Raw genomic sequence first — 18548 nt, forward strand, 5'->3', positions numbered from 1 at the left:
ATAACATGTTTTTGTTCTTGTTCATGTGTGTATGTATGTATATATATATATATATATATATATATATATATATATATATATATATCATCATCATCAATTTATTTATATAGCGCCACTAATTCCGCAGCGCTGTACAGAGAACTCATTCACATCAGTCTCTGCCCCATTGGAGCTTACAGTCTAAGTTCCCTAACATACACACACACAGACCGAGAGAGACTAAGGGCAATTTAATAACAGCCAATTAACCTACCCGTAGTAACCTACCACTTCAACCATACAGTTGTCGAAGTGGAAAATTAGAGGTAGCTGTATGCAAAATGTGAGTGGAATTTTGTTTACAATGAAGGCAGTAGGAGAGGTGGTGTTATGGCATACATCCGTAAACACCTCCATAAATATATATATATATATATATATATAATGTTCCAGGCTGCCTGTCTTATATGCTTTTAAACCCCAGGGAGATTACTGGTGTTTGGGAAAAGCTTCCCAAAGAGTATGTTCAACTTTAGGAAAAACTGGTAAGGGTTCCTGCTGTGTAAATGGAGACCGATTATTAGTTGCACCTGAAAGGTGTCTTTAAAAGCATGTCAGATCAGTCGCAGTCTCTCTCAGATCTTTGGAGGACCAGTAAATCTGGTGTTTTGTATGTGTGTGGGACACAAGGTCCTTCACAGGTGAGAGGATGTTCCTGTGTGTTTAATTAGTGCTGGGCAGGCAAGGTGTTTATTTTGAAGTTTTCTTTATTTTTTCAGCCTAATGAAGCTGGCTGAGCCCAGTTTTATGAAAACCTTGGACTTGTGTGACTTCTCTGTTGCTGTACACTATCATCTACCCCTGGAGAAAGCACCTGTTCCCTTAACCCGGTTACAATGTATATATTATAGTTATTAAATGTAACATCATATAGAATCTTGCATACTTGTATTTTAGTGATTACTTTAAGTGAAAAAAATGTACTTATGCTTTAAAACTGTAATGTGCATAATAAAGTATTTCTTGAAAGGTTGAGTATTATGATTTTACCTTGCTCCATTTCTACAGTGATAAGTGACCGTAGGGGGATTAGTTGGAAAAACTGCGGCTGATATTATGATTCACAAATTATAATGACACTTAAACATATCCCCCAGTTTTTGTGCAATCTGCAATATGACAATACTTGGTATTATTATTATAATAGAGTGAAGGCAGCGAGTGTGTGACACATAATGTGAAGCTGTAAGCAGCTTTCCTTGCATTTGGCAGATGATGTTAATATCTTGCCTTAAGGCACTTTCACATTACAATTGACATTAAAATGTAAGCAGAGTATTGTTGCACTATTAAAATTACTTGAATAGTATTCTCCTTAATGTTCCATAATGATATATATATTTGATGCATTATATTAAACATTTCCTTTTAACTCTCAGCACTGGCAGTCACAAAGACACTGTTCTAGCCTTTGTGACTGCATATTATAGTATTGAAATCTCCTTGAATATGTCCCTAATCTTTTAAATAGTGACAAGCTGCCCAATATTGATTGTCTTGTTATGTAATTCTCAGGATCAGTTTTAATTCTGTCGGTAATGATAATTGTATAGTACTAATTAGTTTGGTCTGTATGTTGGATTCAAAAACTAGTATGTGTAGTAGAGATTATGGGACTTACATCTGCCTGCACCTGGAGAGGTGGGACGGAGGAGGGAACTAGCGTTATAACTTTATCCGAGTACAAGTTCACGCAAATGCGGCTCATGCAGACCTGTAGAAACACGCATATATGCCTGTTAGGAAGGGTATGTTTTGCAGGTGCAAATACTCGCTGATGATAATGACTTATCGTAACCCAAGCCCATATGTGCTGATGTGGAGACTGACACATATAGGGCCTGATTCATTAAGGAAAGTAAAGCAAAAATAATGAGTAACTTTGAACCTTGGCAAAACCATGTTGCATTGGAGGGGAGGTAAATTTAAAATGTGAGGACAGATTTATAGTTGGGGTAGAGCATATCCTAAATCAACTTTTAATGTCAGTGTAAAAATAAAGCTATCAAGTATTTGCATCCTACATAACAAAAAAGCTAGTATTTAACTTATGTGCAAAATAATAAACTCATTTGAACCCCTTGCATTGCAACATGGTTTTGCCAAGGTTCAAAGTTGCTGTTTTTGTTTTCCATTCAGGCCCTATTTATATTGTGTCATACTGTCTAAATTTGCATCTTTGTACCCTGGTGCTCCACATGACTAAATTTTCCATCCATATTTTATGTTTGGGTACTAATATATTTTAAATTGGTAAATAGAATATCACCTTACATGTTATTATTATTATTATTAATTTTTATTTATAGGGTGCCACTAGGTGTCCGCGGCGCCGTACAGGGACAAACGAAATTACAATACGAGGTGAGACAGCACAGAACAGTAAACAATAATCACAGTAACTCAGTGAGCTCAAGGCACAGCTAGAGGGGAGGGGAGAGGGAAAGGTCCGCCAACAACGACACCTAGGAGGGAGGGCACGGATGAGAGGGAGACCCCCAGGGGGAAGAGGAGAGAGCGAGAGGGGACGGGGGAGGAGGGTCCTCGAGGAGGAGGGCTGGGTAGCTGGCGGGCAGAGTTAAAAGTGGTGAAGACAGGAGGAGAGATGACCCTGCTCAAAGGAGCGTACAATCTAAGGGGTGGGGTAGACTGACAGAGAGACACAGGGGAGAGAGGGAGAGAAGGAGGAATTAAGGATAAGGGAAGGGGAATGAAGGGGAAAAGTCAGAAGAAAAGGTAGGAAGTTAAGTGGGAGACTGGAAAGCTTTAAGAAAAAGGTGGGTTTTCAAACACCATTTGAAACTGGACAGATTAGGGGAAATTCTGATGGAGGGAGGGAGCTTGTTCCAGTGGAGGGGGGCAGCACGGGCGAAGTCATGGATACGCGCATGGGAGGAGGTGATCAGGGGGAAAGAGAGGCGACGGTCATTGGCCGATCGGAGAGGGCGGGATGGGGCATGAATAGAGAGGAGGGAGGAGATGTAGGTTGCTGTGGAGTTGGAGAGGGCCTTGTATGTAAGAGTGAGGAGCTTGAACAGGATTGTGTAGGGTACGGGGAGCCAGTGAAGGGATTGGTAGAGGGGGGAGACAGAAGTGTAGGGTCGAGAAAGGAATATAAGCCTAGCGGCAGCGTTAAGTACAGTTATTGTGTTTCATGCTCTGCAATGTATACACAAGCAGAGTTGCGTCGACCATATCGCATTGAGCACAATTAATGTGGTTGGATGATAACTACACATACTATGGATGTTGCCCAACCACATTTTACATGGTTGTGGGGTGAAACCAATGTTCCTAAGAATGCATTTAATGGAATCTCTCGGAACCAGTGACAACACTGTCGTAACCTCGGAACCAGTGACATAACTGAAGCAAGTTCCTCATTCCTAGTGACTTGTCCCTAATAATTTTATTGGTGGCATCCTCGTGATTATTAGTTCAGCACACAAAAAGGCTGCTGACAATATGAGTAGGGGGACAGGTGCAGTTTCTGTCCTTTGGGCCATTTGAATGTTTCAGTATGTTATTGTATATGTAGTCCATACCTGGCAAAAGTACCTGATTCTGGTGGCTAAAAGTCGCATGCCGTCACTCAAAATGGCTGTTTTTATTTTTGTAAGTCATCCGTGGTTTGGGCTAAAAGGAGGTATTGCATAAACTGTCCCAGGCTTGCAATTGGGAATGTTGGCAAATATGTGTAATATATGTGAGAGTATTATTTTGTAGTATGTTTAAACATGGAGGTGTTTTTTATTGATTTGGAATTAAAAGTAATTTCTTTTATGCAGGCTGTTATGAGCTGCCGCGCGTCTTGTATGGCTCACACTGATTCATGTCCCGGCTGTTGCTAAGCAGCCGATACTCTGTTTCCTGTCGGGGAGACTGCCTCTTCTATCCCAGCTGGTTGCCAGGCAACCAGGATACTAATGAATGAGTCTCATGGCTGCAATCACCAATTGCTGTGGGATGCTCACTCCCAGTGGAGCATTCTAGTTGGCCAACATTAGTGAAAAGGCAGGAAGGGCTTAGCCTCCATGCCGTTTATAGTGTTGTGTCTACACCTCGTTTCTTGCTATTGCCCGACCTTCTGGACATTCTCTGCTGCCTGTCTAGATCCTTAGCTTGTTTCTTGGACCATCCCTGCTGGCTGTCCACCCTAATCTTCTGGCTTGTCTATATTTATCCTTGCTTGTTGTCTGCCCTCGACCATTAGCATCATTACTGGTTTACCTCTTATATACTGTCTGGTGTGCTATACTCCCAGTCTCTACACCTCATCGCTACCGGGTACTGAGATAAACTTCTACTACGCTGAGTTTAAGTCCTGTGGCCATTTGAGTGCCTGTGAGAAAATCAATGTCTATGAGAAAGGTGACTTGCTATAGGTGAAGACCTGTCTCTTCTTCTCTTCTAAAAGTTTATTTCTGTTTCCAATGGGAGCCATAACACAGGGCAGATCAGATGAGCAACTTTTTTTCTTTTTTAGAATGTTCGTTTTGTTCTCCATCTGGCAGCAATATAGTACACGTGGCAGCAATATAGTACACGTGGCAGCAATATAGTACACGTGGCAGCAATATAGTACACGTGGCAGCAATATAGTACACGTGGCAGCAATATAGTACACGTGGCAGCAATATTGTACACGTTTTGCTGCATGGATTTAGGCTTGAAGTGTTCCCCGTCCACGTGTTCCCCGTCCACGTGGCAGCAATATAGTACACGTGGCAGCAATATAGTACGCATGGCAGCAATATTGTACACGTGGCAGCAATATAGTACATGTGGCAGCAATATAGTACATGTGGCAGCAATATAGTACACATGGCAGCAATATAGTACACGTGGCAGCAATATTGTACACGTTTTGCTACATGGATTTAGGCTTGAAGTGTTCCCCGTCCACGTGTTCCCCGTACACGTGGCAGCAATATAGTACACGTGGCAGCAATATTGTACACGTTTTGCTGCATGGATTTAGGCTTGAAGTGTTCCCCGTCCTACAAATGTACAAATACATTGTGGAATGAAAATCTACAAAACAGACAAACAAAAGCGGATTGTGAAGCTTGTATGACCTGTTCTGTTGGCTGCAAAACTCTGTTCACGCCAATTGGTTTCTGCAATTACACTTATATCTAAGGGTTGTATAAAATGTATCTTTGTAATTCCTCCCATTGAATGCTTTACTTATCTCTCCAAAATGTTTGTGTGCTGAGCATATGCATATTCTGTACACATCCCCATCACTCTTTCGAGATTACTGTCCTGCTTTTATTATTTTGTAACGTATTTTGAAGGGTTACGATCAGATATGCAGGCAGCTAAAGATTTTTTTGCCTCCATTGATGAGCAATCATTAACATATTGCATGTCATTACATTTCCTAGTATGGTGCCTGAGCTGAGTATCAGGCTAAATGAGACACTGCTGTAATTCCTCTTTCATCTGTTATGAGAAGTGATATGAAATGTAGATTGCAGTACTGGCCTGCTGGGACATTGGGCTGCAAATGGAATATGAAATTTCTAGCTATCTGGCTGTATTTCCAGTGGCATGGTTCCAGACTCCCGAATTATCCTGTCATTGGGACATTCCTGAGGTAGAATATTGAACCTGTTGTTCATCTGAGGCAGCTGCAAGCCATCAGCAGATTCTACCTACATGCCAAGAATAACTTCACTCCAGTGCTTACACTCCTCACTGTTCTCCATTCCACTGTCAGCATGATAATTATACAAGGTAACATTGTTTATTTTTATAATGTGTGTGTGATGTGAGTAATACCTCTAATTACTGAATTGATACCTATCATTTTTTCATTTCTGGGTCAAAACCAATGGGCAGCACGGTACCAAAGGGAAATCCAAAGAATAGTCAGAGAGGGGCCAAATATTAGAAAACCGGAGAGTGAAGCCGAGTCAGAACACAGACAGGAACAGATGCAGGCAATAGCTGGAGCAAGGGTGAGACCAAATACTCTGGCACCCATGCCAGAGTCTCCCTTAAATCACCCTAAGTCTCCTCTGATAGGCAGAGTTGCGGCAGTCAGGGACGCTGACCGCCGAGTGCATGCGCTAGACATTCCGTTGCCTAGCAATGGGAAGCGCCAGGGACCATGCATGCGTGCGCGGCACCCCGAAGTGAGTGGGAAGCGACTAGCGGCCGGGCCAGGCGACTGCCTCTCACACCAGAGTCAGTGCGGAGGCGACGTCTGACAGGTCCACTGTAAAATATTTAGGGATCTATTTATAACCCATCATATTTTAGTCACGGTATTTGTCACATTATTATCATTTCTTATCGTAGTCATAACAAATGATTTAACATTGCCTTTTATTAAAATTCTTCAGTCAGGACGGTGGTTCTGATAGGAGGAAAAATAGTTGCAATTGCAATCACTTCTTACAGGTTCTGATGGACTTGTAATGATCTACCTATGGGATAGTGTCTAACTCCATCTTCAGATGGTGTTAGCTGTTGTGGTCAAGCTCTGGAGGGATAAATAGGGCACCAAGGACTGCATTAGAAATCCTCTGAAAACTGCAATTTTCTGGGGCTGTACACTAGCAATGAGCATCCCTCAAGCAAATAGTGAGGGAGCCCACTCGCACTATTAGACTTAATACTTACAAATGGTGACAGAATATCTGATGTAAATGGAGACTGTAAGGAGACTCAGAATAAAGAAGAATATCTTGTTAAACAGAAGGAGGCTAAGAAGGTAATCATATGTGCAAAGGCAGAAAATGGCCCAGTCAGTATGAAAAGGGATCAAACTTTTTTTAGGTATATAAGTGAAAGGAGAAAACCAAAAGGAGGAATAAAATGTTTACAGTGGATAACATAACCAATAGGCATTGGTCTTAACTCTTAAGTAATATAATAAAAGACACCACACCGACTTGTTGGCAAATAACTCTTATTTATTTAAATAAAACTGTAGCTGCAATGGTGGCGGGAGAACACTGTACTCAACCTTGTCCATCCATAAGTGTACACTGTTTATTAAACTTAATGGGTCATCCGTCCCCAGGCATCCCGGAACCCTACCCCTCTGGGCCTTGTAAAGGGAAGTTTCCCTTTACAAGGCAGCGCCGCTTTAAATTTTAGCTGTCAACTCGCCGATTTCCGGCGTCTTGTACTAATCGAAGTATGATACATTTACCCCCTGGTCAGCACCCTGAAGAAGGGATCATGTCTCCATGAAACGCGTTATCATCATCATTGATATGAATGGAACTGTCTTTGCACCTGTGCATATGAAACGCAAGTCCCTACTACAAAGTGAGCACTTTCAACGCTACCCACTGGGTCACCACAATAAGAATATTTTAGAAGGAAACTGAGGAACTAGTCAGGACTCAAATGGTCTGTAAGTTATCAGCAACTTGTTGCTGTTAATAGATTTTTTCCTATATCTAATTTGAATATTAGAGTTCAAATTTAGCAAGGTCTCCACCCTTGCAAGTTCTGTTAAATTGACCCCATACCAGAATAACGGTGTGTATCAACTGCTGATTTTCAGGGATACAATTATGAAAGGAGGATCTTTTGTGTTTTTCAGCAAGTTGTGTCTATCATTCAAGCAATGTTCTTTATTTGTGCTGCCCGAGGATATGTTGCATCACTGCTTTGTGAACACAGCCATTCCCAATGAACAGCTAATTTGTGTCGTATACAAAAGCAGAGGACATGACAGGTGCCTGCATGAGATAAAGGGGTCTATTTATCAGTCAGCATCAGTAACAATCATTATGTATGGGTGCAAATGACAGCGATACATAATGCTGTAACGCTGCTATGTACTATGCTAGAGCTGCTCAGGGAGCCCCAGCGAAGACCCTCTATTCCACAAAGTACTATTGCTCTTTACCTGCAACCTAACACTGCCGGCTAGTGCAAGAAGTGAAATGCGCGTACACGACTGACATCTTCAGTGGATCCCATAGAACACGTATGCTCACGCCATCCTGATATGGGGGTAAATGTATCAAGCTGAGAGTTTTCCGGCGGGTTTGAAAAGTGGAGATGTTGCCTATAGCAACCAATCAGATTCTAGCTGTCATTTTGTAGAATGTACTAAATACATGATAGCTAGAATCTGATTGGTTTTTCAAACCCGCCGGAAAATTCTCAGCTTGATACATTTACCCCATGGTGTCAGTTTGCAGTGAAAAGCAATGCTTTTTGCTGCTTGATAATTTGCTAACATCAAAGTCCTCATAGAGTTCTGTGGGGACTGTGGTAATCAACAAAAAGTGGGTAAATGCAGGAAAAATGGAAATTTTTCCTGTCTTAACCACTTGATAAATTAAGTGATGTCCTGAGATTGTCTGGAGAAAATAGCTCTTCTCTCCGGATATTCGGGCTATCATAATTTGTTAAATGCACCTCAAATTCTTTGCGAAAAACACCAAAAGATGTCAAAACGTAAAACAATGTCATTTATAGAAGGACATGTACATAGCAACATAATAATCTGCAAGTGGGAAACCCATTAAAATTGGTAATTAAGTTATGCTTACTGTGTACAATGTGTGTGACAGCAGAAATATTACTTATTTTGCTCCTTGGTCAGTTCCTGCTCATATAGAGTATGTATTCTTCAAATTTGGGCTTGATGTTTCGGTGTGTATTCTTCTTGCTTTATAAAAAAAATGAATAGACTTTGAAAACAATAAAAAAATTGCCATTTATGGACAAAAAGTGCTGAAACAATAAGGGTTCAGCAAAAGGAAAGGAGACCCTGTCATTTCAGTGTTTCATCTATATTTTTATCTGCAAGTGGCCTACTTATGTCTTCTGTTACATAGAGAGAATGCTTGGCTCAATTTTCTACCATGGAACAGAATGCAGTTTTCTCTTAAAAAAAAAATACAATGATTTTTCAATTTTTGTCATATAATAATAATAATTTTAAAAACACCCTTGCACTGCAGTGTGCACCAGTGGTAGGTGATCATGGCATCTGGTCACAGTATTGAGCAGTACATTTCCGAACATTCGTGGCATCTGGCATTAAATTAACTTTGTGTTTTGGTTTTGGTTCTAGATCCCTATTTTTTTTTTTGCTAAAATCACATAATTTGGCTCTTTTTTGTTCCTACATTATTATTAACCTCAATAACATTAATTTCCAGTCATATACAGTCAATTTTTGTAAAGTGGCAAGAACACTGCTACTTCTCCTGTTTCTGTGTGAGCAATGGCACTGAGCAATGTCACTGGAGAATGGAGAGTGACAAGAACACTGCTACTCCTCCTGTTTCTGTATGAGCAATGGCACTGAGCAATGTCACTGGAGAATGGAGAGTGACAAGAACACTGCTACTCCTCCTGTTTCTGTATGAGCAATGGCACTGAGCAATGTCACTGGAGAATGGAAAGTGACAAGAACACTGCTACCCCTGTTTCTGTATGAGCAATGGCACTGAGCAATGTCACTGGAGAATGGAAAGTGACAAGAACACTGCTACCCCTGTTTCTGTATGAGCAATGTCACTGGAGAATGGAGAGTGACAAGAACACTGCTAACCCTGTTTCTGTGTGAGCAATGGCGCTGGATCTCCTGGGGAGGGAGATACTTATGGAATCCAAAACCCACGAGATCCAACAATGCAACAATGGCGTTTTGTCTCGATTCATATCCGAGGACACTCAAAACGTAGCGAGCTGGCTCACATGCCTACTCGGATCCCCTAAGTTTGAGTGGGTTTGGTTTTCAGAAAACTCTAATTCATACAGATGGAAATCAAATTCAAACAGAAGCAATGCATCACTGAACACACACTCTGAATTTGGGACTGTCCCACCTATACTGGGACCGTTGGGACTGCAGCTGCCCTTAGCATTCATGGACAGGAGATTTATGTGAAAACGACATCTGATTGGCTACAGCTCCTGTCCAATCCTGTCCAAACATTCACTACAAACCTTTCACTGCAGCTTGTTTGAAGCTCGCTTATCTGACAGTGGGGATCTGGTAACTAGGTAATAGCACTTTCCTACGCATGGCTAGTACCTACTAAAAAAGGGGAAATTGTCCCAAAGTCGACAACCCATTTAAAAAAAAAGTCAGTTCATCCACAGTTTTAGAGGTTAAGTTTAACATAAAAGTGATTTTCTTTTTCTTCATACTTTATTCTTCATAATCCATCCAGCCCAATCATATGTTTCTTGGAAGGAAATTACTTCTGTGTATTTGCCAAAATCCTTTTTTTTTTTGTATTAAATGCAAAAATTGTATCCTCCGGCAGCGATAAGAGCTGATCACAGTGGAGGAAACCGTCAATCTCTCCTATATGATACAATTGTACAATTCTTTGCACTTTCAGGCATCACATTAACATACTTGAGTCAATGTCCCCCTGGAAACCATATTTCCGTGTAACAAACCAGCCAAATCACGACAGCTCTGGCTGACAGATCTTATAACATAAATCACTGCGAACTGTAAATAGAAACTAGCAGGCGTAAATCTCACTGGAGACCCAGCAGGAGAACTATGCGGCTTGTATAACAGGTGAGAAATTGAAACACAGATGCATTTCCCTGTCTGCTTTCTGAAAGTAATCAATGGAGAGACACTTGTGTTATCTCTCTAAGGGCGGCTGCTGATTTGCAGAACAAGAATCATGAATAAAGACCAGGCATTATGTAAAAAGAAAAAGCATGTATGTGAGTATATACTGCCTATACATCCTCCATGTGAATTGTACTCATGTCTTTATATGACAGAGGTACCTGAAATCTAAGGAATCTTTGTTTGTAAAAGTTGTTTTTGCATTTCATATGCTCCACATATTTTACATATAATTTACTAATCTATTGTAATTTTCAGTTCTCTCTATTATACAGCAATAACAGTGTACTTTTCAGTCCAGTCCAATGTAGATAGCAAAAGAAATGGATCCTTAATTGTTTGGTGTATTTGTTTAAAAATGGAATATTCAGAATATGGATATCAGGTTATAGACCCTTTGGAATTTTACAAGTAGGCACTGTGAGTAACAAACCAATCAGTGAGTAACAAATCAATCAGTGTGTTTCTTTTTTTTTTAAAAATGTGTAAACCTTAGATTAATTGAAGTCAGTTACTGATTGGTTGCTCTGGGTCTCTGCATGTTTGCACTTTATTAAAAACTAACCCTTATTACGCGTCATAAAATGAAAAAACACAATGCCTGCCTCCCAACATGTACGATTCGGGAGTCGGGACAAGGTGCACGAGAAGGGGGAGTGGCTATTCCTTGATCAAAATTTGCATTATTATTCAAGAAGCTATATTGTAGAATTAATATTACTGCATAGTTTAACTTATATATAAATATGGTCTTAGTGATGAAAGTGTGCTTCAGCCACACCCACAGCTAACAAGTGCATAACATCAAGCATACAGCCATGCAATCTCCATAGTCAAACATTAGAAGTAGAATGGGTCCTGAAGAGCTCAGTGACGTTCACTATGACACTGTCATAGGATGCCATCTTTCCAACAAGTCATTTCATCTCCTGCTTCACAGCTCAGCCGTGAAGCAGTAGACCACACAAACTCAGAGAATGGGGGAGCTGAAGGCTGAAGCGTGTGTGTCCTCCATTGCATCACTCACTAACAGGTTTCAAACTGCCTCTGGAAGCAACATCAGCACAAGGACTGTTTGTCGGCAGCTTCATGGATTGGGTTTCCATGACGGAGCAGCAGCAGACAGGCCTCAGATCACTGTGCGCAATGCTAAATGTTGACTGGAGGGGTGTGAAGCACACCACCACTGGGCTCTGGAGCAGTGGCAGCGCGTTCTCTGGAGTGACGAATCACACTTCAGCATCTGGCAGTCTGACTGATGAAGCTGGGTATGGTGGACGCCAGTAGAACGCTTCCTACCTGAATACACACTGTGAACTGTAAATTTTGGTGAAGGAGGAATAATAGTTTTGCCCGTTCTGGTTTTGCCTGGGCCCCTATGTTTCAGTGAAGGAAAATCTTAATGATATAGAATACAATGACCGTTGTGTGCTTTCAAGGCAAACCTGCCTTTACAAGCCAGCACCGCTTTAAATTTTAGCTGTCAACTCGCCGATTTCCGGCGAGTTGAAAAAACCGGACTATGATACATTTACCCCCTGGTGGGAATGCGCGGCACTCAGACCTTTCTGGGATGCGGTGGTCCTCATCTCCAAAACAATTTTGGGAATGGAATTTTCAAATTGTCTGAGATATTGGTTACTCAATGATACTAAAATACCAATTTCCCAATATAAAAAGTCCTCTGTAAAATACCTAAATAGTGCAGCAAAGGCTGCGATACCAGTCCACTGGGGATCACTATCAGCTTCCACTATAAAAGAATGGTTTGCACGTATAGACTTTTATATGCCAATGGACGAGATAATTTATTCTGCGGCTGATAAATATAGTGAATTTTACTTGCTGTGGTCAGAATGGATAGAGTTCAAAGACAATACGTTGTACACTCAGTGAAATATATGAAGCCCAGCACCCACCTCCCCCTTCCCTTGCCTTCCTTCCCAGTCTTCCCCTTCAGTATTTCTATCCCCTATCCCCTTTCCTACAGAGCGGTTAAACACTTACACTCCTCTATGGATATGTTCACTTGTACTTTATTTAGTCCTGCGAAGCAGAATGAGCTTTCTATTTTTCTAACAAAATGTAAGAACTGCTTTGCAGATGTTGTGGAATTTGTAATTACTGTTGTTTTACAACCAAAAGTTAAAAGTACTATACCATGTGTTCATGTTGTTGCATACATATGTATACGCTGTTTGATTTCAATAAAAATAGATTATAAAAAAAAAAAAGTACACACAAGCGAAACGCTTGTGTGTGCCTTGAATAAGCACACCCAAGCGAATGCACTCGCTGATTCCTAGAAAAACAGTAGGAATCGGCAAGTGCATCCAGCGAGACTCCGAAACGCGTTTTGCTTGTGCAAAGCCTTCAATAAGCACACACAAGTGTACCTTGAATAAGCACATACATAAATATGTTTAAATTCACATATTGGTTGTCTTTAATTGTTCATTTATTTTAGATATTTCGCTGATTTTTTTAATAATAATAATAAAAGTCAAGTTTTATATGTATGTTTCATGTTAACTTTACCTAGTCAAATTAGTGAGCACTAGTGCACCTTATTAACCAAACTTCTTGTCTGTCCTATGTTATACTCATAGTTTAAGGTTGCACCCCGCACAGCACTATAGATAGTATTTTATCTGTTCAAAAGTGAATCAGTGAGTTTGTTGCTCTCATCCATTGGTGCGACAGGAACTCCCTTTCCCTTTTCCCATATGTTAAGAACCACAGGTTGGCCAGGCCTGATTTATGCTAAGCTATGAGGTGATTTGGAAGCATCTGAACGTACAATATGTTAGCCAATGATAGAAGCAGTCTCTAAACTATAATGCTGTTCTTAGTGTTTGTGTAGCACAAAATGTTTTTAGTATTTGATAAGAGTAACCTATGTAGATATATTAGTTATATTATAATGTTAAAGTGCCCCTTTCAGCTGCACACAGAGGAGCAGGGGCAGATCTAGAAAACGACTGTACCCGGGGCGATTTAGGGGGGGGGGGTGATTTAGGCCCTGCCCCTTTCTAACAGTTTAGGCTGCCGACGGCTGCACAGTATGTGCAGGTCCGTCCAGCCGTGACAGGCAGGGACAGTGTGCTGCCCGGCTGCTCTGCACAGTGTGCAGCCGTCGGCAGCAAGTGTCTGCTAGGGGGGGGCGATCGCCCCGATCGCCCCCCCCCCCCCCCTGGATCCGCCACTGCAGAAGAGGCAGTCATTTTGTTGACTGACCCATTGTTCATGAAAATGCATCCTATAAATTCACCTGGAACCAGTGTCATCACAGGGACCAAAACATGTTCATTTGAGATGCAAATCATTTTCATTAATTTATGTAAGCCTAAAGGCTTACTTATGAAAACATGACCTATTATCTCCTTTCTCCCAAAATACCGTAATATTTCCTCATCTCTGCCATTAGATTTTCTTCTCTTGGTTCCATCTAATGTTATCATGCCTCCTTCTTGACCCCACCAAATGTATCTTAAAATTAGAGATGATCCTCTCCGCAAATAGGGAACATGTCTATGGTCAGCTGTCGACACCATGGCTCCTAAAGTCAAGATGTAACTCCTATGATTAATAGGCTCAGTCTCCTTTTCATGTCAATAGTATTTCTCATGCTACCCAAAAACCCTCCAGCTCTTAAAACCTCTCAAGATTAGTACTTAATACAGAATATTCTTGTATTGTCTTCCTCATGTAGAAACTTCCTGTCACATCCCCTCATTTGTTTTTATTTTTTTCACTCCGCCTACCTCATCTTCACCCTTCCCTATTTTTAATATTGGTACCCAATTATAATACCGTATCTTTTATGATTCTGCGTACAGAAAAGCAACAGTTAGATCTTCCATTCCTGATTTAAAACTCTAGATAATGTGTGAATGTGGGCACTATACTGTACTATACTGTACTGTACTATACTGTACTATACTGCACTATACTGTACTATAGAGCATAAAGATCTGATTTTACTATGTGTGTAGATTGTATGTTCGCCCCGTCTTTACATGGGTTTTATTCCTGTCTCCGGTTTTCTCCCACAAGCCACTAACATTCTGGTAGGTTAAATGGCTTCAGACACAATTGACCCTAGTGTTTGTGTTTGTGTTTTTAGAAAAGTATAATCATACCTCTCAAACACTGAAAAAGGTACTTAGGTCTTTTCTCTCTTTGAGAGATAGAGCTCTATCTCCAGCAGAATTGGTGTTTTCGCCAGAGATAAGGCTTTTTCCTATTTTTGAAGATGATATCACTGGCGAAAGCCTATTTAATAAGGATTGTAGGCTCTTCCTCTTCTGAGATGGCGATAGTTGACATATTAAATGAAAAATGCTTTATTATTCAAATAAAAAGTGACTCTTTATTAGAATAATATTTTTTTTTATATTTTCAATATATTTTGTAACTGAAAGCCCAAGTCAGGCTAACTGAGTCATGCATGCGCAGATCCACCAAGACTGGCCTGTCGAAGTGGTCTGCTCTTACAGCTGCCAGCCAGTATTGCCGGGTATCACTCAGCAGCCATGGCCAAAGGTGTAGGAATGAAAATTTTCATGGGGGGGGGGGGGTGTTGAAAGGCCAAGGACTACTATAGGGCTTGGAGCCCCATTTTCTTGCGTTTGGTATCTCGTTTTACGACATTTGTAACAGTGACTGTAGATATAAAAAGACTCCCAATCCTATGTTAATTTTTGTCAGTGTTTCCGGGGCTTCGCCAACCCCAGTTTTATTGTTTATTTTACTATAAAAATGTATTTATATTTTATTGAATATTATTAATATTAACTACCAATTAGTACAATAGCTTGTTCGAAAGATAGATAAGTTCAATTGTTCATCTTAAATATTTACATTTTTCATAGTGCTTAACCTATTGTTATTAAGATTTCGTTGACCGAATAATCTTATTTTTAAACCTATACTCAATGCTTCAGTGGCTCTCATGTTTGTTACTGGACGCACCCCACGAAATTCAGGGTTAACATAAAGTGAATAGTTGTTCATCATCAGTACAGGTTAGTTATTAAATGTTTATGAACGGAAAACTTAGACTTTTATACAAATAAACAAATCAATCAATCTGTATTAAATCTATACTAGGACAATCTATATTAAAGAACATTGATAGTTATACTAAGACAATCTATCATTTAAAAAAGTTTCACAAGTTTAGAACAGATACCATGACTTCAGAAAGTAGCATGAAGACTTTTGTGTAGAAGTTCATGGGGAGGGGGGACAGACTTTGCCCACCCAACAGAAATCATTGGGGGGGCAACTGCCCCCTATGCCCCCCTGCTTCCTACGCCCCCTGGCCAGCGCAATATTTTCTTGTTAAATCATGGCCATAGGAGATTTTATATTGCTGCGATCAGCACTTTATAATAAATAGTCCTACTAATGTGTGTGTATCGCAGCTTTCCTGGCCTCGTATTAAATGTATGACACTGGCTTTGTTTTGATTTGCAGGAATAACATCAGAAGTGATCGTTGTGTCATCTTTTGCCGAGTTGCAGAGCAGAGCCGAGGAAGCCAAGGGGAAGATAGTTGTTTACAATCAGCCATTCGTCAGTTATGGGGAGACAGTACAGTATAGATCCAGGGGAGCCTCGGAGGCAGCTAAAGTCGGTGCTGTGGCATCTTTGATCAGATCAATAGCATCATTTTCTATTAACAGGTAAGGCTAATGCTCCAAATTAATTTGCACTTAAATAATTTCTCTTTGAGCAAATCTCAATTTGTTTCATATAACACTTGTAGCACTCAGAGGAGAATGCAAAAATACTTTATTTCCCCTAACAAGGTATAGAGACAAAACGGGCACGCCTATGCAGGTGCTTTATCAGGGGATAACATCTAATATATAAATGCTTAGTGGCGTCTGTGTGTGTGTGGAAAAAAACAACAAGTTGCAGCGCCACCTGCTGGGCGGAGTTATACACTGACCTACTAAATTCTTAGTGTGTGTGTGAAAAAAAAATCAAAAAGGGCTGAAATTTGGTAGGGCTCAAACTCATTTTCGTGAGGTAATTTTACCTCATGAACACACATGTGTAGAGGCGTGCGTTAGTGTGTGTGTGTGTGTGTGTGTGTGTGGAAAAAACTATTTTCTCAGAAAGGGCTCATCCAATTGACCTGAAATTTGGTATACTGACATTATTTGACAAAAAAATTAGAATAGTCAAGTCAGTTAACTTCCATCATCCCCCCCTTCCCCCCGTGGGAGGGGTAGTAAAGGCTAAATTTACGAGTTGAGGGGTCAAACTCATTTTCGTGAGGTAATTTTACCTCATGAACACACATTAAAAAGGCCGCTTGCGTCGGGAAGTAACGCTCTTCGCCTGAGGAGGCCTGGGCTAGGCCCAAATGCATGACAAGAACTTTTTAAGACCTTAAGTAGCTTGATTTGACTAGAATGCATGAGTATCATGCACGGGTTAACTTGTACTATATATTTGTCATATAGGCAGACTAGGCACACATAGGGTTGCACTGTTTAGGGGACAGTATAGTAATAGTTTTATATTGGATTTTTTTTCTTTCTTTTGCTGATTGGACGTTCGCAAATAATCCACTTCCTATCTTTACTTTGTAAATATTTGTTGAATAGCAATAATTAAATTCTGTTTTATTAACAAATGGAAGAATTAAACTTTAATTGCACAGATCTAGATATAAGAGAAATATTGACAGGTTCACTCTCTTTTTCATTAGTATTAGAATTCAGGGAATCGGCAGAAGTGTAACCCTCTAGTATACAATTCTGAGGGTAACACAAATTATTTCCTTGAAATCCAGATAAATGCAGGAGCTGTAGATGAGATATAGAAGATATTCATTATACTTTGGAAACATGCCAAAATTATTTAACGATAGATCTACTAAGCAATTACATTACTCATACACACCACAACACCAGAAATGCATTAGCTCCAAAAACACTGTGACAGTGAGAGTGATATTCCTTTTCCATGTAAATGATATGGCCACTGCTACAGTATGTGCGAGAGTACCTGTCACTGACATACATTATAGGGACGCTGTATTGTGGACAGCATGCTAGCACACTAGGCTCCTAGTGAATTCATAGGTTACATTATTTTAAAAATCAAATAAAAAAATTGTGTGTTTTATTTTATGCACAATATACCATACTTGCCAACTCTCCCGGAATGTCTGGGAGACTCCCGCATTTTACGGGAGTCTCCTGGACTCCCAAGAGAGTGTGGCAATCTCCCTGACCTGCCCACTTCCTAGTGAAGTGGGCAGAATTAGGTCCAAAACGCCGCAATTCAATCGCGGCGTATGGCCCTGCCACTGCTGTAAAATGATGCGGTTTGCGTCACGGAGGCGGGGCCAACATGACGCGATTTTCGGAGCCCCGCCACCTCAACGCCCACCTTCCCCAACAGGCTCCTGGATCATACTTGCCATAAGTTGGCAAGTATGCAATACACACAAAACTTGAACCATGCCTATTTATACCTCCTTTCCTATTATGTATTGGTGGAACCCCAAACATTATATTTTAAGTATATGTCCCCTAATTATAGTACAGGTATGGGATGGGTTATATAGTACAGAGTGCTTGGATGTTAGGGTTCTTTAAAATAACTTTTTTCACACATAAGACTCACAATATGTTGATCAGGAACAATGCTCATACTATGTATATATTTATTTATTATATATTGTGTATATTATTTTGTTTACCTTTGCTCTATACATTGACAAGTGGAAGAAAGACCTGGGGGTATATTTGCTAAACTGCGGGTTTGAAAAAGAGGAGATGTTGACTAAAGCAACCAATCAGATTCTAGCTGTCATTTTGTAGAATGTACAAAATAAATAATAGCTAGAATCTGATTGGTTGCTATAAGCACTTTAGTAAATATACCACCAAGTCATCAAG

General features: G+C 40.4%; 1 protein-coding gene across 2 annotated transcripts in view; it reads left to right on the forward strand.

Moving 5' to 3' along the window:
• The window catches only part of CPQ (carboxypeptidase Q), a 331562-nt gene that overhangs the window by 82208 nt on the left and 230806 nt on the right, over positions 1-18548 (forward strand). For both annotated transcript variants that reach the window (XM_075213841.1, XM_075213840.1), the window contains exon 3: positions 16106-16313. In XM_075213841.1, the coding sequence (XP_075069942.1) occupies positions 16106-16313 (208 nt within the window). The remainder of the gene's footprint in view (positions 1-16105; positions 16314-18548) is intronic.

Source organism: Mixophyes fleayi, chromosome 5, assembly GCF_038048845.1.
Source record: "Mixophyes fleayi isolate aMixFle1 chromosome 5, aMixFle1.hap1, whole genome shotgun sequence".
In the NCBI taxonomy this organism is placed as follows: Eukaryota; Metazoa; Chordata; class Amphibia; order Anura; family Limnodynastidae; genus Mixophyes; species Mixophyes fleayi.